Raw genomic sequence first — 23,244 nt, forward strand, 5'->3', positions numbered from 1 at the left:
GCCTTCCCCTCCCTAGCGGATGCACCATTTTCTTGGGCACCCGGGACAAAGCCATCATCATTGAGGGGCTCGGCCCAGAGCCCCCCTCCCCCCCCCCCAGCCATCAGACTTTGCTGCTCCGCTGATCCCGGGGCCGTGAGGCCTTGTGTCTCTGCCTGATTCCAGGCCCGTGAGGCCTCCCAGCTCCGCTGATTCCAGGGCCATGAGGCCTCGCTGCTGGGCAGGCTTCGGGTACATTTGGCTTCGCTCCACCGCTTGGAGCCTAGTATGCAAATTAACCGCCATCTTTTTTGACGGTTAATTTGCATATCACCCTGATTAGCCAATGGGAAGTGTAGCAAAGGTATGGTCAATTACCCTTTTGTCTTTTATTAGATAGGATACACACACACACACACACACACACATATATATATTATTGATTTCAGAGAGGAAGGGAGAGGGAGAGAGAGATAGAAACATCATTGATGAGAGAGAATCATTGATTGGCTGCCTCCTGCACACCCCCTACTGGGAATCAAGCCCACAACCTGGGCATGTGCCCTTGATCAGAATCAAACCCAGGACCCTTCAGTCCACGGGCCCATGCTCTATCTACTGAACCAAATCAGCTAGCAAAACACATTGTCTTCTTAAATTGGTTGTCCACCTCCACAATATCTCTGAATAGTTCTTTAGGAAAAGGACTTCTATTGGCTATCATTCTCCTGAAGACAACAGTGTTTATTTTTTTTCTTCCCCCCTAGGAGTTTCTATGGGTTCTATTGAATTCCATGCAAAAGGGTTTTCCAACTTTTTATTTAAAACACACACACACACACACACACACACACACACACAAACAAAAACCAGCAGAGCTCTTTTTGTCCAGATGAAAACATGCTTGAAGCCCCAATATATAAAACAGATAATACAAAGCTTTTCTGGTGAAGCAGGGCTTGCAGATGTTAGGGGTCTAGAAGGTCCCCTAACTCTTCCTCCCCTCCCTGAAACATCTTTGTTGAACGTTAAGGCTCTTTCGAAGACAGTTTGAAAACATTGCTCTAAAATGTTGGTTTTGCCAATAGTGACAAAGAGTATAAAAGAATCTAAACACTCTATCTACCTCACCTGCTCAATAATGTCACATATCTCTTGATTGGTTGGTGTGGTTCATTCCTATGGTCAAAAATGACAGCACTTCTCATATAAATTTCATGCTGATTTCAGTATATTCTACCTTGTGCACCATGAATCAATGAAATACTGAATGTCAAAAGAACAAAGACATTGTACTTCTTCAGTCTTATATGGCTGCATTCTGAATCGGTTTGATTTAGCTGTGAGCATATAAATCTAGCCTGTAGAAAGCCCACGGTATACCCAGTGTTATGACCTCCCAGATGAAGTTGTAGTCCTGGGGTGCCTAGCCTCTAAGTGGAAAGGCCTGCTACTCTTCAGGATGCAGTTCACTTAGGTGCCACATGATCCTAGCTCTTTTGTTAAAGAAAAAGTATGATTTTTTGTCCTTGGCTAGTGTGACTTCGTTAGTTGAGCGTTGCCCCATGCCCTGATAGGTCCCGGTTCAATTCCCCATCAGGGTACATGCCTGAGATCCCGGTAGGGGCCTTCAGGAGGCAGCTGATTGATGTTTCTTTTTCTCATTGATGTTTCTCTCTCTCCCCCTCTCCCTTCATCTCTCTGAAATCAATTAAAAATATATTAGAAAAGAACAAGTATGACTTTATACATTTCCTAGCTGTTTTCATCGTTAGGATGGGAACAATGTCTCTTGTAGCTTTCTACTTTCTAAGTAGGAGCAAAATTCCCTTCCCAGGTGCTTCTCCTATGAAACCAAGGCTACAAATCACTTCCACAGAGTGAGGGCTAAGCAGGAACATCAGAAGACATGCGTCACTGTCTCATCTCACTCCGTGTCTTTCCTCAGTAGACTTTGGCAGCAAATGAAATTTACTGAGGCCCTCCATAACTCCGTAGGGATCATATGCAGTATAAAGAAAAAGAAGAAAGATGGGGTTTTCAGAAGTCTGTTTTACTGAGGCATTTATGAATTAAGAATAGTTATTTTCTTTCTTATTTTCTTTATGTATCTATTTTTCGAAGGGGGATGGAATATAAGGTTTGAAACCAAAACTAGTATTTGCCTATAACCTATCTGAGCCTTAGTCTCTTTGTGGGCAAAGTAATGTGGATGCTTTTAGACATTCTGGAATATATAAGTTGACATGTATAAACACAGCACATTTGGGTGGCCTCGAGCACCCTTTCTGTTTCCTTGTTAGGACTCAATCAGCTAATCAGTAACTGGAACTAGATTTTTACATGTTTTTACTTTTGTTCCCCAAGGATAAATGGCATGCAAATGGATTAGATAGTCGTTCTACTAGTCTAGGTATTTACTAAACATGTATACTTTTTTAAGGTAGGGAGGAAAAACTGTCAATGCAAGTCTTTCATTTGTTACTTAGATATCTGCTAATAACTAATTTGTGTGCAGCGCAGTGCTAAGGGTAGGAACAGGGAGGAGACCAGATATGCATAGGGTGCGATCATTGTCCTCAAGTGTTCCCAGTGGTGTGAAGGAAATAAGACACCTAGACAGTCCTTAGATGAAAAGTCCTAAGTGCCTTAAGAGAGGCACAAAGTGCCCTTTCACTTGAGAAAAGAGCAATTACTTCTGGCTAAGAGAGATGAAGGAAGCTTTCATGACTTGGGCACTTAAGCTGGGAACAGAAGAATGGGAGGAATTTGAGCACGTGGAAATGAGTAAGGAAGTCATTGAGGGAACAGTAAGAGCAAGATACAGAGGTGAGAAAAGCCTTGTACAAGGAATGGTGAGTGGTTTGCTTGGGACAGGAAGCCACAGGGAGGTGAAGGAAAGTAATCATATACCAGTATATATTTTTTAATTTTCACAGTAATTGTATTACTGAGGTGCAGTATTATGCCCACTTTTAGCAGGCGAGGAAATTAAGTCTCAAAGGGTTTAAGTGATTTGTCTAAGGACAATATAAAACCAGATCTGGGTCTTTAAAGGTAAAACAGACAAGTAAACTAAGTTTAGAAAGTGGGTGAGCTTTGATTGCGAGCGTAAGGAATTGAATCTTACACTATCTCGTTCAAAGAGCAGCAAACCATGGCCCATAGGCCAAATCCATCTCACCACCAGTTTCTCTAAATAGTTTATTAGAACACACAGCATTACTGCTCATACATGTATTTCTTATGACTCTTTCACACCACAGCAGCAGAGTTGAGTAGCTGCAGAAACCATATAAACCACAAAGCCTGGAATTTTACTATCTGGCCCTTTTCAGAAAACCTTTGTTATTCTGGCTATGGTATGGGAGTCATTGAAAGTTTTCAAACAGAGAAGTGACATTTTTAGAGTTATGCATTGTTTTAGTAATATATTTTTATTGATTTCAGAGAGGAAGGGAGAGGGAGAGAGAAATAGAAACATCAGTGATGAGAGAGAATCATTGACCCTTTGATTCCTGCACACCCCCTAGTGGGGACCAAGCCTGCAACCTGGGCATGTGCCCTGACTGGGAATCAAACCGTGACCTCCTGGTCCATAGGTTGATGCTCAGCCACTGAGCCATGCTGGCTGAATGAGTTGTGCATTATTAATTGAGACCATGTCCGTCAGCAGGAGGATGGATTAGAAGACCCTTTCAGTGGTCTGCACTCCTGGAGTATCACAGTAGCCTTCCACTAAGTCTCCCAGCTCAAAGCTTAGAGAGTCCAGGAAGGCAGCAAAAATGAGCAAAGTGTGCAGAGTATAGGAAAACCAACTGTGCAAAAGGCTGACGGATGGCATGGCTGACAGCCACAGGACTGCGGGGATGGCAGGGAGTGGCAGGAAGTGCCAGGAACTGAGGGGTTGCAGCACAGAAATGCCACTGGATGTTGCCAAATCTTCCAGTTTCATAAGAGAGGACAGAGCTGGGAAATCTTCCATGAAAGCTCTGCATTTACAAATGTTAGCAAGTTAACTTAAATATATTCTAGTGTAAGCCCTCTGAGGAGGAGCACACAGCAGACCTCCGGCTTTCAGTCTTTTCCCACATGATTACCAGAACACTGACTCCGAGTACATGTAATGCCATCAACAACAGCAGCTGTTGGAGTTTCTGCAGCAAGTGTAGGACACTTTGCCCACCATTTTTGAAGAACATTCTCAAGCAATAGATAGAGATAGGTAGGTAGGTAGGTAGATAGATAGATAGATAGATAGATAGATAGATAGATAGACAGACCATCAATCTCTAGTGAGGTCAAAGCAGTTTTTAAGACCTACCTCTGTGTTCTGCCCTTCCAGTGTTCATAATCTAGCTAGATTGTCATGATATTTAGCATTTGCTTCTTACCATAGGTATGATACAAAAGCAGCTGAGAAACAGCCTTGCCCTCGAAAAAATGACGTGGACTCTATTGTTAACAACGTACAGAGATCTAGTGAGAATTTGCTGGTTTGCATTTTGAAGAATCAGTTTTGAGCATTGGTGATGTATTCAGGTGACATTAAGGAACTTTATATTTAAATGGATCTTTTTAAAATATTTTTTAATTGATTTCAGAGCGGAAGAGGGAGGGAGAGAGATTGAAACATCAATGATGAGAATCATCGGCTGCCTCCTGCACGCCCCCTTCTGGGGATTGAGCTCTCCACCAGGGCATGTGCCCTTGACTGGAATCAAACCTGGGACCCTTCAGTCCACAGGCCGATGCTCTATCCATTGAGCCAAACTGGCTAGGGCTGTTTTAATGGATCTTAATGGACTTGCATGTTTTCCCCATAACCATTCTTCATGCCTGAATTCTTACAGTTTAGAGGTTAGTCACTTATAATCCTTCATTCACCTATTTATTCAGTATTCATTGATCATCTACTATATGCCAGGTGCTGTACAAGATGCTGAGGAAAGATAGACAATAAAGTCGTACCCCCTGCCTTTGAGGACCTACAGTCTGGTGTACAAGGCAGGTGCCTAGAAATGATGACAGCACAGTCAGATAAATGAACTTCAGAGGGAGGTGTCAACTCGAGCCAACCAAGTTTACCTTCCTTCATGTAACAAATGTCTCCTGGGAAAAGAGTTGAAAAAGTGTCTCCCTTTGTTAATAAAAATGACTGTAAATGTCCTAGAAAGTCTTAGGCGGGATCAGCTGCACAAGGTGCAGGGTAACTTATGGAAAAACGTTCACGACAGTGGCAGGGGTTGTGAAGGCTGGGGGCCCCGTGCGACTGCATGGGTTGCAATGCCTATGCAGCCTTGTGAGCTCAGCGTCGTCAAGAAATTCCAGTGAACAGTATTTTAGGAAAATAAGGGATTTTTTTTTTTTTTTGCAATTCTGTTCTCTAGGTCTCCATTTATTTCTGTCTCAAGGACCAGGGACACAGCAGTAAAAATGATAGCCACCATCTCTGCCTTTGTGTCCCTATGGTCTGGCCGAGAGTTTTGTATGTGAGCATTTTCATTACCTGGTCCAATTATGTCTTAACTACATCATGGTAAAAATATTTAAATGGCCAGCAAGTCTCACTTTTTCTTTGTATTTTTAGACATACAGTATAAATAGGAAATATAATTTTTAAGTGTGCAAACATAAATTTTCTATAAGAAACAAATGTTATTTTAGTTACCAGGAAAACGAGGTTAATATGAAAAAAATATACTTAATCCCAAGTTCGATAATATTTGAAATGTAACTTGTATTTATAATAATTACCTCTCTGAAACTTGGAAAAAATATAAGGCAATAGATTCAACCTTTGTTTTGAAATGTGAATAGTTTCTCTTATTTATTTGGTTGAGGGATTTTTCTCATATCTGTACCAAAGTTTAGCTTCTAGAAAGGACTTTTAGAATCAAAGAAATTGAGGGGAGTTCTTTGGTTTGCTAGGTCTCAGGATAATAGCAATAGCTGGTTTGCTTTCAGAATACAAATACTTAGCTCAAAGCTGCACCTGTTTAATTTGTAGTCAGAAACTGTTGCCACGCATACTTCTGCAGTTTTTCCATTTCTGTGATGGAAGATTCCATAATGGTTATCCTTTACTAACCACTTACCATATATATACCAGACATACTAGATGTTTCACATTTATCAATTCATGTAATTCTCATAATTATACCTTGTGGTTGATATTTTTTTAATTTAAATTCTATTGTTGAAAGTATTATATGTCTCCTTTTTCCCACATTGACCCCTCCCCACCTGCTCCCTCCCCCCAGCACATGCTCTCACCCCCCCTACTGTCTGTGACCATTGGTTTTGCTTATTATCTGCATGCATACAAGTCCTGTGGTTGATGTCTCCTTTTCTCCCATTGACCCCCGCCCCCACCATCCCCTGACATTCCTCTGAGGTTTGACAGTTGGTTCAATGCTTCTATGTCTCTGTATCTATTTTTGTTCATCAGTTTATGTTGTTAATTCTATTCCACAAATGAGTGAGATCATGTTATATTTATCTTTCTCTGACTGGCTTATTTCCCTTAGCATAATGCTCTCCAGGTCCATCCATGCTGTTGCAAATGGTAAGAGTTCTTTTTTTTTTTTTTTTTTTTTTTACAGCAGCATATTATTCCATTGTTTAGATGTTCCACAGTTTTTTATCCACTCATCTGCTGATGGGCACTTAGGCTGTTTCCAAATCTTAGCTATCATAAATTGCGCTGCTATGAACATAGGGGTGCATATATTCTTTCTGATTGGTGTTTCTGATTTCTTGGGATACATTCCTAGAAGTGGGATTCCTGGGTCAAATGGGAGTTCCATTTTTAATTTTGTTTTTTTGAGGAAACTCCATACTCTTCTCCACAGTGGCTGCACCAGTCTGCATTCCCACCAGCAGTGTACGAGGGTTCCTTTTTCTCCACATCCTTGCCAGCACTTGTCATTTGTTGATTTGTTGATGATAGCCATTCTGACAGGTGTGAGATGGTACCTCATTGTTGTTTTGATTTGCATCTCTCGGATGATTAGTGACTTTGAGCACGTTTTCATATATCTCTTTGCTTTCTGTATGTCCTCTTTTGAAAAGTGTCTATTAAGGTCCTTTGCCCATTTTTTAATTGGATTGTTTATTTCCCTTTTGTTAAGTTGTATGAGTTACCTATAAATTTTGGAGATTAGGCCCTTATCAGATATAACATTGCGCAGATATGTTTTCCCATGCAGTGGGCTTTCTTGCCATTTTGTTGATGGTTTCTTTTGCTGTGCAGAAGCTTTTTATTTTGATGTTGTACCATTTGTTTATTTTCTCTTTAGTTTCCATTGTCCTAGGAGATGTGTCGGTAAAAATATTGCTATAAGATATGTCTGATATTTTGCTGCCTATGGATTCTTCTAAGATTTTTATGGTTTCCCATCTTACATTTAACTCCTTTATCTATTTTGAGTTTATTTTTGTGTATGGTGTAAGTTGGTGGTCTAGTTTCATCTTTTTGCATGCATCTGTCCAATTTTCCCAACACCATTTATTGAAGAGACTGTCTTGACTCCATTATATGCTCTTGCCTCCTTTGTCAAATATTAATTGAGCATAATGACTTGGGTTGATTTCTGGGTTCTCTGTTCTATTGGTCTATATGTCTGTTCTTGTGCCAGTACCAGGCAGTTTTGAGAACAGTGGCTTTGTAATATCGCTTGATATCTGGTATTGTGATCCCTCCAACTTTGTTTTTCTTTCTCAGGAATGCTGTGGCTATCGGGGTCTATTTTTATTCCATATAATTTTTGGAGAGTTTGTTCTAGGTCTGTGAAATATGCCGTTGACATTTTAATGGAGATTATATTGAATCTATAGATTGTTTTGGGTAGTATGGACATTTTAATGATGTTACCTTGTGGTTGATATTAACCTCCATTTCATAGATAAGGAAACTGAAATTTACAAAAGTTGATAATTTGCTCCAAGTCTTCTAATAACTGGCAGGGTTTGAATTAGAATTAAATCTAGAGGATGCTGAAGCTACTTGGCCCAAGTTTTGCCTTCCCCCAATCCATGTGATTTTCAAGAGTTCCCTTTGAAAGGGAGGCATAATCACTGAATGAAAATATTAGGACAAGAGCAGGATGGGATCACTCAGGTCAGAATTGCCTTGGGAGGGTGGGGTATGTGTGACTGCCTGGGGCCTGCACAACAGCCGGGACCAGTAGGAAAAGGTTTGCAGTGGAGACAGGGCTTTAGGTTGGCTCCCATCCCCGTACCTCTACATGGCCGACGTGGAAGGAGGTTGCAGAGCTGCCGAAGGATGTGGAAGCTGGAAAAGGCAATGCTGAGCAGGAGGGTGGTAGAAGACCAACTCTGAAAGAAGAGACCAGAATTCAAAGGTGAAAAGGAACTACTAAAGCAAAAGGTGGCCAGAAAAAAGTTCCCTAAAAGTTAGGGGGCCGGGAGAGAAATGGTAATTCCAAACCACCCCGTTGGAATTGGGATTCGAGGGTCACTAATAGGTGTTCTCTTTGAAAACCAATCTTGCTGGAGAGAAGCCAAGAAGAGTAGATGCTCCAAGCTGTGGCCTCACAGCACCATCGTCGTGGTTTGCAAATCCCTTAAGAGCCAGAGTCTCCAATGCTGTCTGACCTGGGTTGCTCCTTTTAGTGCATTCTTTTCTTTGGGGGGGCGACGGGGGTGGGGATAGACATGGTTATTGCTGCAAATGGAAAAGTTTAGTAGGCATTGTGGTGTATACACTCAGACCTATGTCAGTGATGGGAAGTGCCCTTCTCAGGGCAGCTTTGCCGATGTAGTTCTTCTTGGGTTTTGTAAATCATTGCTCATCTTTGTCTCATTTTTATTTCTTTCCTGGTACACAAGTCAGCATGTTGAATTCATTGTAACTAAATTGAGCATGTGGCTGGGAGGTTAGATTAGGTTAAGCAAATGTTTTAAGTACATTGTGTGAAATTAGCTAAATAAAGAGCTAAGACACTCAGCCACTTCTTCAGTATTAAGCAAGTATGTGATTAATGTTGAGCAAGATATTTTTATTTAATTCCCTGAAGAAGAAGCAGGGGTATTTTTTCTTTTTAAAAAAATTTCAGTTACAATTGACATTCAATATTGTATTAGTTTCAGGTGCACAACATAGCAGTTACACATTTATATAACTTACAAAGTGATCCCCCCATAAGTTTTGCACATACCTGACACTATGTATAAGTATTGCAATATTATTGACTATATTCCCTAATCTGTATTTTACACCCCCATGACTGGTTTTATAATTGCCAATTTGTACTTCTTAATCCCTTCACCTTTTTCACCCATTCCCACAACCCCCGTCCCATCTGGCAACCAGTAGTTTGTTCTCTATATCTGTGAGTTTCTTTCTGTTTTGTTTGTTCATTTATTTTGTTTTTTTAGAGTGCACATATAAATGAAATCATATGGTATTTGTCTTTCTCTCTCTGACATTTCATTTAGCATAATACCCTCTAGGTCCATTTATGTCATCACAAATGGTGAGATTTCATTCTTTTTTATGGCCAAGAATGTTCCATTATAGATATATGTACCACCTTTTCTTTATCCATTTATCATTTGATTGGAGCATTTAATCCATTTACATTTAAAGTAATTATTAATAGGTTTGTAGTTATTGACATTTTATTGTTTTTTATTGTTTTTGTAGTTCTCTGTTTCTATTCTCTTGCTCTCCTTTCTTGTATGTTGATTACTTTCTTTGTTGTGTTTGGATTTATTTTATTTACTAGGGGCCCAGTGCATGAATTCGTGTACCTTGAAAGGAACTGTGGGCCGCGAGGCTGTGGTGGGCACAGAGGCAGGTCTCAGCCCATCCTCCGTGCCCCCACCCAGCCCCTCCTGCGTGGCCCCTGGTCCCTGTCTGCCTGCAGCCCCACTCCCGCCGCTGCTGCTCCCACACACTAATGGCACCGGCCCCACTCGCACCCACTGATGACACAGAGTGATTGGGGCCGATGCCAGCAGCAAGTGCAAGAGGGGTTGATGCCATCAGCGGGTGCGAGTGGTGGCTGCTGCCCCGATCGCCCCTCAGGAGCAGGGGGAGGTGGAGAAGCCCTCAGGGCAATCGGGGCTGGCAGCCGCAGCTCATGCTCACTGACAGCACCAAGCGACTGGGGCCGGCAGCGGGTGCCGGCAGTGGGTGCAAGCTCCGGGCAGGACCACAGTGCACAGGAGCAAAGAATTTTCAGTAATCACCAGAGGTTCGCCCCGATGACAGCAACTGGCGCCCCACTTTGGTCTGGCGCCCCCACTTACCTGCTCCACCATCCCACCATGGCCAGTGCCTGCCATGTTCCACGCATGCCCCCTGGTGGTCAGCACACATCATAGTGACCGGTTGTTCGGTTGTTCTGCTGGTTGGTCTATTTGCATATTAGCCTCTTGTTATATAGGATTTCTTGTAGATTTTTGGTTTGTGGTTACCATGTGCTGCATATATAGGTAGCTATGTGTATAGTAGTCTATTTTAAGTTGATGATCACTTAAGTTCGAATACATTCTAAAATCACTACCATTTTTACTCAACCCCTCCCCATTTATATTTTTTATCATTATATTTTGCTTCTTTTGTGTGTTTTTGTGTATTGCTTAATTTACTGTTGGAATTATACATGATCTTTCTACTTTTGCCTTTTAACCTGTGTACTAGCTTTAGTGTTGGTTGATCCACTTCTTTTCTGATATTTGTCTTTGTCAGTAAGAATATTTTTCTTTACAATATTTTCTTATTCATATTTTTTTCTTCTTCTTGGAGAAGTCCCTTTAACATTTCTTATAATACTGATTGGTGGTGATAAACTCCTTCAGCTTTTTCTTGTTTGGGAAGCTCTTTATCTCTCCCTCAATTCTAAATGATAGCCTTACTGGATAGAGTAATGTTGGTTGTAGGTCCTTGCTTCTCATTAGCATGTTCATTTTTCAAAGAGTCTGTGAGTTGGTGGCTTTTTGAATATTTAGTATTTTTAAAATATTTTTGAGAAAAAATTTTTAAAAAGAAACATAGAAAGAATTACATAGCACCCATATTCCCACCACCTGGAATTATCTCTTCACATTTACCAAGTATTATTTAAGAGTTTTTAATTTAAAAATAATGAGGCATTATAAAAATTAAATTGTACTATTCTATACACTACCTCCCAAAGCCATTCTCTTCTTCCATTTTTCTAGTAATAATCTCCATCATGAAACTAATGAGTATCTTTCCAGTCTGTATATAAATATAGATAGATGTTTATATGTATGTTTACACACACATACAGACATTGGTGAACAATACTGTTTTGTGGGTTCCATTTATAAACATGCACAATGCAGCATATTGCATGCACAGACAAGAGTAGGGAACATGGCCCTGACCAGTTTGGCTTAGTGGATAGAGCGCCGGCCTGCGGACCAAAGGGTCCCAGGTTCGATTCTAGTCAAGGGCATATACCTTGGTTGTGGGCATATCCCCAGTGGGGGGTGTGCAGGAGGCAGCTGATCAATGTTTCTCTCTCATCGATGTTTATGACTCTCTATCCCTCTCCCTTCCTCTCTGTAAAAAATCAATAAAATATATTTTTTTTAAAAGAGTAGGGAACATGTATTGAGTGATTGCACTGTGCCTGGAGCTGTACTATTTCCATCCTTTCAGTGACTATATGTAGCAGGTTATTGTTATCCCCCTTTTTAGGAAATCAAGGTGCACAGAGAGGTCACTTGTCTGGGGTGAAACAGCTAGTAAGTGGTGACGCTCAGCATCAATCCCATAGCCAGGCTCTGGAGCCTGAGCACTTGGCCATCATGCTACATGGCCTCTTCACTGTGTCACTCTGCAGAATGCTTCACTCTCTCAATATCATGTTTCTGATATCTGTAATTGGGTTTTTTATTAAACTTATTGGGTTGACATTGTTTAAAAAGAATATATAGGTTTCAAGTCTACAATTCTATGGTACGTCTTTTGTATATTGCATGATGTGCCTACCACCCAATCTCAAATCTTCTTCCATCACCATATATTTGACCCCCTTTTTTATGCTTTACTACCCCCAACTCCCTTCCTTCTAGTAACCACCATACTGTTGTCTGTGTGTATGAGTTTTTGTTTTGTTTGTTTTTTCTTATTTGTTTATCTGTTGCTTTCAGTTTTATATCCCACATATTAGTGAAATCATATGTTTATTAACTTTTTCTGTATGATTTATTTTGCTTAGCATGATACTCTCAAGATCTATGCATGTTGTCACAAATAGAACTTTTTCATCTTTTCTTATGGCTGAGTAATATTCCATTGTATATGCAGGGGTGGCAAATGTAGGTTAAATTGTCAGCCATCATTACCTAAAAGGTAAATCACAAGTAAAGATACAAAATAATAGCAATAAGAAGAAGAAGAAGAAAACAAATAAATAATACAAGAATATTTGCATATTCACAGCTATAAACCTATGCTTGCCCGCCCCCCCCCCCCCACCCCATGTACTACATCTTCTTTATCAATTATCTATCAAAGGACACTAGTTGTTTCCATGTCTTGGCCACTGTAAATATTGCTGCAATGAACTTAGGGATGCATATATCTTTGCAAATAAATGTTCTCAAATTTTTTAGGCAGATCCACAGAAGAGGGGTCACTAGATCACATGGTAACTCTATTCTTAATTTTTTGTGGAGGCTTCATACTGTTTTCCATAGTGGCTGAGGACCTGAACATATTTCTCCCATGTAATTGTTGATAAGACATTCTGTCAATAAAAATAGGTGTAGTTCACAGTTATCCCATATTCCATTAAATCAGTGGTTCTCAACCTGTGGGTCGCGACCCCTTTGGGGGTCGAATGACCCTTTCACAGGGGTCACCTAAGACCATCAGAAAACACATATATAATTACATATTGTTTTTGTGATTAATCACTATGCTTTAATTATGTTCAATTTGTAACAATGAAATTGGGAGTCACCACAACATGAGGAACTGTATTAAGGGGTCACGGCATTAGGAAGGTTGAGAACCACTGCATTAAATGAATATAATTTTTTAAAAAGCAGTATTGCATGGTGATTAAGACCTATAAAATAAGAGTGAAAGTTCCTATATCACAAGGTTGTCATGAGAAATAAATGGTGTAATTCAAATAAACCAGGTAGAACTGTACATGGCATGGAGTAAGCACCCAATGAATGTTTGCTATTATTTACTACTAGGGGCCCAGTGCATGAATTTGTGCACCCTGAAAGAAACTGTGGGCTGTGAGTCTGCGGTGGGCACAGGGGCAGGTCTTGGCCCATCCTCTGCGCCCCTGCCCAGCCCCTCCCACCGCGGCCCGGGTCCCTTGTCTGCCAGCAGCCCCGCTCCCACCATTGCTGCTCCCATGAACTGATGGCACTGGCCCCGCTCGCACCCACTGAAGGCACAGGACAATTGGGGCAGGCGCCAGCAGCAGGTGCGAGCAGGACCGGCGCTGTCAGTGAGTGTGAGTGGTGGCTGTTGCCCTAATTGCCACTCAGGAACAGGGGGAGGTGGAGAAGGCCTCAGGGGCGAGTGGGACCAGTGCCGGCTGCAGGTGCGAGCACCAAGCGGGGACCGCAGTGCATGGGAGCAAAGAATTTTCAGTAACCACCAGAGGCTCACCCCGATAACAGCAACAGGCACCCCACCTTGGTCTGGCGCCCCCGCTCACCTGCTCCACCATCCCACCACGGCCGACACCCACCAGGTCCCCCACTCTGCCACCTGCTGCCGATGCATGCCATGCTCAGCGCATGCCCCCTGCTGGTCAGCACACATCATAGCGATCGGTTGTTCGGTTGTTCCACCGTTCTGTCTATTTGCATATTAGGATTTTTACATATATAGATTACCATCCATCTGTTACCCACTGAACCTAATCATTAGGTTTCCAGTTTTTCATTATTGCACATATCACTGCAGTGAAAGCTCTGTGTCTGTATAAAAGTTTCTTTGGGGTATCTCCCTAGAAGAGAAATTGATGGCTCATAGGGTATGCATGTTTGCAGTTTTAGTTGATTTTCCAAAGCCAGCTACACTAGTTTACACTTCGAAGTGCAGTTTGTCAGTTCTCATTCCCCCACATCTTCAGTAACAGTTGATATTGTCTGGATCCCCAGCCTCTGGCTTTGCTAACCCACTTTCTGTCTCTGGATTTGCCTATCCTGGACATTTCACATTAATGGAATTATATAATACGTGGATTTTTGTAGTTGCCTTTTTTCACTTGCCTTAATGTTTTTGAGGTTCATCCCTTTGTAACATGTATCAGTATTTCATTCCTTTTTATGGTCTAGTAATAGTTCATTACGTGGATATACCACATTTTGTCTATCCATTTTTCAGCCGATGGAAATTTGAGTTGTTTCTACTCTTGGGTATTATGAATAACGCTGCTATAAACATTCATATGCAAGTGTTTGTATGGATATATATTTTTATTTTCTTGCCTATACATATATTTACATACTTAGCAGTGAAATTATAGAGTCGTATGTTAACTATGCTTAACATTTTGAAAACTGCCTAAGTGACTGTGCCATTCTACAATCCCATAAGCAATGCATCAGTGTTCCAATTCCTCTAAGTCCTTGCCTCCAACACTTGATATTGTCTTCCTTTTTTATTCTAGCCATCCTAACGAATGTAAAAACATATCTATCTCGTGGTTTTTATTAACATTTCCCTGATGACTAAAAAAGTCTTTTTTCATGTGCTTATTAGCCATTTGCATGTCTTCTTTGGAGCAATGTCTATTCAAATCCTTTGCCTATTTTTTAATTGGGCAATTTGTTCTTCTGAGTTGTAAGTGTTCTTCATGTAGTCTCAATACAAGTCCTTTGTCAAATATATGATTTACAGATATTTTCTCCCATTCTTTGGGTTTTCACTTTCTTGATGTAAATTGGTAAATTGTCATATTTTTAGTTTTCATGTCTGCTGAGTGGCTAGATCACAAATCAGATAGCCTTGATGTGCATGTGGAGAATAAAGTAACTGCATCTAGTTTTCTGTAGATTAAAAACTCCTGCATTGGACACAAAAGCACAGACTTTCCAAAGTCATCTAGGTGAGCCCCTCAGCCAGGGAAGGTAATTCACCTTTGATAACACAGAAGATATGCTTGACACCTAATTAGAGTTTGAATTTAGTAATGAAAAACATTGAAACCATTCTTTATATTTCCAAACTGTTGATTAACTCAACATCATTTGGATTTCTGTTTAACCTGATCTCTTCCTATTTCTTCTTTTCTTTTTTCCCCTCCTTCCTTTTCCTCCTCTTCCTCCCCACTCCATTTTAATTTCAGATTGAAAATGGCTCAGGAATCAGTCAGCAAGTTGACATCAGAGAAGAAAGTGGAGACAAAGAAAATCAATCCCACGGCCAGTCTGGTGAGATACATTTTTCAACATAACCTCAAGATTTTTCATTATAACTGATGTGCGCCCAGGAGTGTGTCTGAATTTAAAGGACAAAACTCAGGGGAATGGCAGGTAGTATCCAGATTCTCAGTTTCCACCCCAGAGTAGTGTATAGAATATATATATATATATATATATATATATATATATATATATATATATATGGAGTGAGGAACAAAACAGCTTCATGTGTTTGCCACCAAACTCAACAAAGGTCATTTTCTAATAAACCAAACTGAGTCACTTGTCATTTCATACCCTTCCACTGCCCTCCCCCCACATGCCATGATCCCCCTCATCTCAAAGCACCTTTCTCCTGAAAAGTTTAAGCATTTCACTCTCACCAGTTTCTTTCCCCAGTGAAAGAAAAGGGCAGGCTTATCCTCTTTTGATCAGTAGAAAAACTGAGATGCAGAAAAGATGCAGTCTACCTGTATCACTACCTGGATAACAAAAGCCAGGACCACACTCTGAGCCCCAGAAGTCCCTCCCTGCCCTAGAAACCAGCAGTCTGGTCTGGCTTCCTACCTGTGGGGGCAAGTTGTCCTCCAATGTCATGTTTGCAGGGTAGGTCACAATGAATCTCCACCTGTTTGTCACAGACAACAGTTGGAATAGCTAAATGGTTATGAACCCAAGGTGTCAGGGTTCAAGTCCCATCTCAGCCACTGACTAGTTGGAAAACCTTAGTGAAGTTCTTTTGCTTCTCCCTCTTCTGTGAAAAGAGGGAAATAATATTATCTTTGCTTTGGGGTGATTTTGAGGAAGGTAGGAAGAGACATGCAAAGTGCCTAGGACATAGTAAGAGCTCAGTAAGTGTTAGTTCTTTTCCTTGTTATCATGAATTTCGGCAACTTTGGTTGGCGCTGCAACGGGAAACAGCAGTGAGTGGAAAGTGGGAGTATCACTCTCCTCACTTGGATTTTCAGACCCTCCTACAACTGTGCCCTGACCTCCTACAACTACTTGGTGTTACCCTTTTGTGTCACAAGTCCTTTTTGCCAGCTGCTTCAACTGCTGTGACAATCCAAGTGAAACAATAAGTTATAAAGTGAGATTATTTCTGTTGACTGTGGTGTCTCTCATAACCCCATCAGCAGCTGAATGAAATGTTGAGTGAGGTTGATGAGTGAGAAATAGAGAAGCCAAGGCCACACAGCTTGGCCTGCAAAGGCAGTGGTTAGTGCACAGAGCCCCTCCGTGCCCATTGACACTCTGTTCATTACACTCACTTGTAGGATTTCAGTGACAGTGGGCTCAACCCTGATTTTTACCTTTCATCGGCCTCTTCCCCTTCCCCCAGGCCTCTTATTTGGATTTCTGTCCTAACTTTTACAGCCAAATGCATGTCCAGCGGCAAAGAGAATGGACATAGCTCAATAGATCAGTAATTTTCAACTGGTGTGCCACAAGAATGTTTAAAACATGCAGTACCTGACTGTTTATTCAGGGTTGTTGACCTCATTTCCTTTAGATTGCCAGATTAAAAAAATGACAGTAACCAACACAACAATAGCCATCCAGTGTGAATGAATCAAAATTATACCCGATTTTTGTTGTCAGATTGACAAAAAAGATAATATATTTTTTTGGTGTGCCGCAGAATTTTAGTGATTAACTCATGTGTGCCATGAGATGAAAAAGGCTGAAAATCGCTGCTCTAGATGAAAGAGACTCCATGCTATTCTTTTGTAGGTGACCTACACTATGAGCGAGCTCCCAATTGCGATCCTCAACTTGTTAGGGTTGTTTGTTTTGTTGTTTATTTTGGTAGAAATTAGGGAAGAGCTCGTAAACTGATTCCTGATTTAATTTCATAAGACAGGGATGGGATCCAAACTAGGGATGGGTGTTTAAAGTCATCAGCATGCATTTGATCTAAACCAATATAATAATTCTTTGTAACATGGTATCTCCTGGATCACAAGCAGCTAAGGATCCACTCTCAAAGGGCTTCTCTCTGCCTCTGCTCTTCCGGAAGGAGTGTACTTCTCCCATTTCTCCTTTAGCCTCCTGTTCTCCCACCCCTGAGAGCAGACACACCCATCACTATGCTTAATATATTTACTTCTCTAAAGCCCTAGACACGTGAGGGCCTGTGTTTCTGTTTTGTGTCCTTGTTTGTGTTTACATCCTGCCAGCAGACTTCCACGCTCTTCCCCAGGAGAAGTTTGTCCCTGGGAAGGAAACTCGGGGAACACAGAGCAGAACATCTACGGTGAACGGGAGCTCCTGCCATTCTGCATAGACCACGTCTGGTCACCTTCCAGTTTGACTTTTCATATTTAAAGACTCCCTATTTCTTGAGCATTCCATAATTCCATTAGTGGGCCAAGGTGAGGAATGGAAGGAGCCTGTGAGTAACACTACAAAACTAGGACTTTTGTCACAGAACAACAGCCTGGAATGGTAATGGTCAGTGTTTCAGGTGGATATACTTGGTTTATGAGCTGGTTATTATTTTGTTGGTTTGTTGGAGAGTGAGGGTGATAGGTTGTAAGGGGCAGGTAACTGAAGGTTTCAGGAAGGAAGGCCGGAAACACTCTTATTTCTAGGGCATATAGTACAACTCTAGAATTCTAGACCAAAACTTTAGAAACTTATCAAAATTTGATGGAAAATTAGAAAAGGAATGATAATAAACTTTTTTTTTCTTAAACAACAGAAAGAAAGACTACGTCAAAAGGAAGCCAGTGTGACCACCAACTAAAAAGGAGACACTGAAGATGACAGCAAGACTGAGTACCTTGCTTATCCTTTGCAACACCAGCACTGCAGGAAGTTCTTGAAAGACATGTCGCTAAATGTTGCTTTTGCTCATGGCTTTGTGAGGTCATCTGCAGTGAGAACTCGTGCCTTCCCAAAGAAGTCCCTGGTTAAGCCACAGAACCAATGACAAGCTGTGTAAGGGAACATTGCAGGAGTATTTGATGATTGTTTCTGTAGAGGCCCAAAGTTCACTTTGTTATAAGACCAGAAGAAAGCCCCAAGATTTTCCAAACATTTTTAAAAGCAAAGATTCCAAGCTTCCTGACCCACTCTTGATATATGTAAATTTGTGACCAAAGAAGAGAGGGCTCTTACGACAGTTGCCTTGAGAGAGTTCAAGCCTTTACACACTGCTGGTTTGACTGTTGATCTTAATTTCGATCCCATTGCATCAAGATCCTGAAGTGTCTTTCTCGCCAAAAATGTTAACATTTACCCAAACTATTTTTAAAGAGGTCCAAGACTATGTATTTCCCAGAGGAGAAAAATGGTTATCTTATTGTTGTTCATGTTATGGAAAGGAGAGGAAATGGGATTATACATGGTGGAGAAGGGGTTAAATAACCGTAAACTTCATAAACCTGGAGAACAAATTATGATACAGGGAGTTCACATCAGCCATTAAGCAATTAATTGCGGTTTCCTGGATCAGCAGAGAGTCTCTCCATCCCAAATTCCGGAAGAAACAGTGATACCTGAGCACGGAGACACTTGGGGTCAAAGCAGTTGCTTGGACAAGTGACCCAGTAACAGAGCACATTTCATGTTTCAGAACATTCGTGAATGGGCAATGTCTTGATGATGTGCACCTGAGCTCTACGTCATGTTCTGGGACTGTGTGCGGCCAGACCTGTCCCACCAGCCCTAGGAGGCAGTTTCCAGACAGGACTGCAAATGTTACTTGCCGCCTTTTGTGATGACCTTGACCCTTGACAGACAGGCATGTGACAGAGGTCTTTGGTGTCTGAAAAATTAAGTTCAGAAAAGTTCTTCACATGCAAATGCAAAGAAGGTGTTCACATTAATGGAATGCCATGTACATGCAGCTTTTTCGGACCCTGGGAGTCACTGCCCCTTGAGTCACAAGAGAAAGGAATCTACCTTGTGAGTAGAGAAAAGAGGGGCCTGGGGTGAATTGATAATAGGATCAGAGACTATCAGGTTTGGGCCTTGAAGGGAGAGAGGTCAAAGCTTTCTCCTCCAAATGGTGGAGCAACAACCTTAAAACCCTTCCCAATCCAGCTGCGGTGTGTGGCCTGACCCTTGTCCCAGGATCTTCCCAGAACCTCTCAACTTCCAGGTGGCTGACTGTTTACCCAGGACATGCCTGCCAGGTATCAACCCCCTCAGGGACCCATAACAGATCCAGCTTATTGAAGTGGCACCATATCCTAATATAATGCCCGTCTTGGGAATCAAGAATGTACAGTCAAGATCCAATCAAGTCTCTGAAGCCATATTCATGCAGGTGCTAACCACCTTTTCAAAAGAAAGGAATATGGTAGCATAGTTGGGTTGTTGTTGTTTTTCCAGTTCAAAATAAAAGGATGAGACAAGCAAAATAGGAAAGCTGGTAAGAAACTTACATGACTAAAAGAAGTTGCTTGTGAGCAAGAAGCTTTTTAGACTAGTTGGTTTTCTTATATTGTTTCTTCCTTTTCACTTAACTGTGAAGAAAACCGAAGGAATTCATCAATTGAAAACAAATTCCGCTTACAGCCATCCTGGGCTCTGTGACATGCCTTTTGGTATTATCGTGCAAAAAAAAAAAAAAGTGCCTGTTTTGCCCATGCCTTGGGAATCAGCTTTGAGTTCAGTAAGACCAACATATGTTTGGAAACGTGTGTGTCCTTAGAGAACTGATGGGAGACAGCTGCCAGTGGCTTTCAGTGGAGTCGCCATCCTCCACTGTAAGTCTTGAAGCTGGTGCTCATAGGAAAATCGCTGAAGATAAGCAGGACTGTCACTTTGGCCACATAACCCAGCAGGAACATGCTCTCAGGGAACCAACAGGGAGGAATAACGAGTGGGGACTTTTAATTTGCGAGTTAGACAAATGCAGCCCGAGGTGGGTTTTATCCTCAGGGAGAGACTAGAAATTGGCAGTAAAATACCTCTTTCTAAAGAGCAGAGTCTGCCTGCCGATGTTGGGGAAACAGTGATTTTTCTAAGATTAGTCAAAGGTAATATGTTAGTACATTAAGACACCAGGGCAGGATCTCCATCATTTTCACTCAGTTTGAATCCTGCAGTATGTATCTGGATACCCGCTCCCCAATCCACACACACGCTGCACTGTTAACATCACCTTCATTTCTAACTTACGTTGATCATCAGTCAAGGTTCACAAGAGTTGTTCAAGGTAGGCCATCTAAAACAGCCTGGAGGCCTTAAAATGTTCCCTCTAAAATGCAGTTGAGATTGTGTTTAAACAGCAGGTGTCTCTAAAACTTCTTGTGGAGAGGAAGTAGTTGGAGTACCACTGGAGCTTGAGCATTTCGGGCAACCAAGACTTAAGTGGCTGTTCTAAGCACAGCCCTCCCCTAACAAGAGGGAGAGTGGCCAGCACTGCTATTCTGCTTAACCAGACACTCACATTGGGCTTCCCAGTCAGACTCTGGGAAATCTTAGCTTGTGAGCATCATCTTCTCTTCTAGCCAAGATTCATTACATCAGGGCACAGCTGATAGCAGTTCAGATTCTTGCATGAGTAACTGGCATCATCCCTCAAGCACACGAGTATATCATATATTAAACCAGAGCATGATGTAACTATCTTAGGTAGAAATAAGAAAAAACCTCAGGCCAGTGAGGTGTCAAAAATAAGGTTAGAAGGAGATGTGCTCTATGGTTTTTAACCCAAGAAGAGGCAGCTTACGGAAGGAGAAAAAAAGGGCAGAGTCTGGTCAAGCAGAAATTGATGATGGTGACTCCCCCACCATCACAGGTGATGGACCTGCTGCCCATCAGTTGCCTTTTGAATACTTGAGTTGATGTCCATGGTGTCTCCTCAAATGCTCGCTGCAACTACATAGGAATTATGGAGAAAGAATTTCCAAAATCTGAGAAGTCGGATAAGGAAACCTAGTGGTGCTATTACATCTGGAAATGTTGTAGCCTAAACAAATAGGCAACGTGGTTAAGGAATTGAATGTCAGATTGGATGCTGGTCTCCCTTCTCCTGTTCCCCAAGTAGGGACAGTAGAAGCTGCACACCTGCTGAACCTCCCTTCAGCACCCCTTTGTCCATGAGGAAAGGCGTTTTCTAAGTGAAAAGCTCATGTGCTGCTGGTGGAGCAACTGGAGAAACTGAAGGAAGGGAAGGAATTTTGGTGGTATCGGAAATCTCCGAAATCTCCCCAAAGATAGTCATCAGTATGGTTCTTCCATGTGCTTGGATGTAGCAGAAGAGATGTAAGTGTATTAGTGCACATCTCTCCATAGATTGCACTCCTTGCAATGAGGAAGTTTTTATTTCAATTATTCTTGCTTTCGTGAGTGTTATTTTTTCTCATTTCTATTGCTCCTTCCTTGCCTGGTGTCATTCATGCAGATCACTCCCTTAGTCAGTGGCTAGTCAGTGTGTGAGGGGGAATTAGCAAAACCGCAGTCTCTTTCCCAGTAACCAGGCTTTAACTTTGCCAGGGGAACCTCTTCACTCCTTGATCTAATAAGTTGGTCTATTTTGACATACTCTCCCTTCCCCCAAACAAAGATAAAACCAACTTAGGGCTTTCAGTGTCAAAAAGAGAGAAGTAAAAACAAAAACAAAAAACAAAAAAAAAAGCTTTTCCCAAAAAATATCAAATATACAATGTTATAAAGTAATTTAAGTTGTCTTTAGGAATCACTAGAAAGAACTGTTAGATTTGAGTTTTATTTTTCTTTGGTCCTGCCTATTCTAATCAGAAAAAAACACACCCACAAATAAACAAACAAAACGCCAAGAACTGGAAGGGAAAATAAAAAGCATCAGCAGGTTTGGTAATCTACAAATTAATTTATTGGTTCCTAAATTATTAAAAAAAATGAGCATACTGTGAAATTCAGTGAGTTAATTTTGAAAAAGTCATGTAGAAGGAGAAGTGTCATGTTGTAGAAATGCTAAACCATTTAAGTTTCCTTATTCTGGATTTTCTTAAGAGCAGTTTATAAATGCATGGAACATCCAGAAGACCATGACTATCACATTTCACATATTACATATTGTACCTTCAGGAACATTACCACTGAAGAGAGTGGATTCAATAAAGACATGAACTTCCATTCATGTCAGCTACTTTGTCATCATAAAGAAATCTGCAGCATAAGAGAAACAAGTCCGTGTGGCCAACCTAATAGTATGTAGTAGGAATTGAAAAGTAGGAATCATTTTTAGCCCCTCCAAAATGCAAATAACTTGTTGGATATATGTCCATTTTCCAGCTGTACAGAGAAACAGTCCAGCTGCTTGGAACCTTCTCTGTAATTGGGGCAGAAGTCACTTAGAGAAAAGCACCTTTAGAAACAGGTCCTAGGCATACCTGGCTCTTTTAGGCTCACATGTCAGTATGTACAACTATGTTAGAAATTGAACCCAGGCATGACTAGGCTCCATAACAGCTGTATGGGACTGAGCAGCCCATTTTGTGTCTTTTCTGCATACCCACCAGTTGTTGACACCTTGTCAAAAGCATTGAATGTTAGTTTCACAATTCTTCATTTCCCTCCCAAGGAATGGGCATTCTAACAAACCCTCCTCCCGATCAATGCTTTGCTGGGCAGTAGTGAATTCAAGAGAGTTCTAATATGTCCAACTTGAAGCCCATTGTGTGGTTGACAACTTACTTGAGAGCATACAGATATTAAAATGGCAGCTAGCTCACTCTGTCTCTTAAGTCTCTGGGAAATTTCTACCAATGCAGAGATCAGGGAAGCAAATCAAGCCTCATGCAGTAGGTTAGCTGTCCTCAGATGGAGCTTATTGGATTCATTTCCCCTCTATCCCCAGCCCCTCTCCCAACCAGCCTGGTGATTGTAACATAGAGGACCTTTTCCCTCTCATCCTTCCTTTCT

The 23,244-nt window shown here is 41.4% G+C and overlaps 1 protein-coding gene across 1 annotated transcript in view; it reads left to right on the forward strand.

The window, feature by feature from the left end:
* The window catches only part of FMN1 (formin 1), a 287,638-nt gene extending 266,651 nt beyond the window's left edge, over positions 1–20,987 (forward strand). Inside the window, 2 exon segments of the mRNA XM_023752890.1 lie at positions 15,306–15,390; positions 18,086–20,987. Coding sequence (XP_023608658.1) covers positions 15,306–15,390; positions 18,086–18,130 — 130 coding nt within the window. The 3' untranslated portion in view covers positions 18,131–20,987.
* The last annotated feature ends 2,257 nt before the right edge of the window (positions 20,988–23,244 follow it).

Source organism: Myotis lucifugus, unplaced genomic scaffold (genome assembly GCF_000147115.1).
Source record: "Myotis lucifugus unplaced genomic scaffold, Myoluc2.0 scaffold_38, whole genome shotgun sequence".
Classification (NCBI taxonomy): Eukaryota; Metazoa; Chordata; class Mammalia; order Chiroptera; family Vespertilionidae; genus Myotis; species Myotis lucifugus.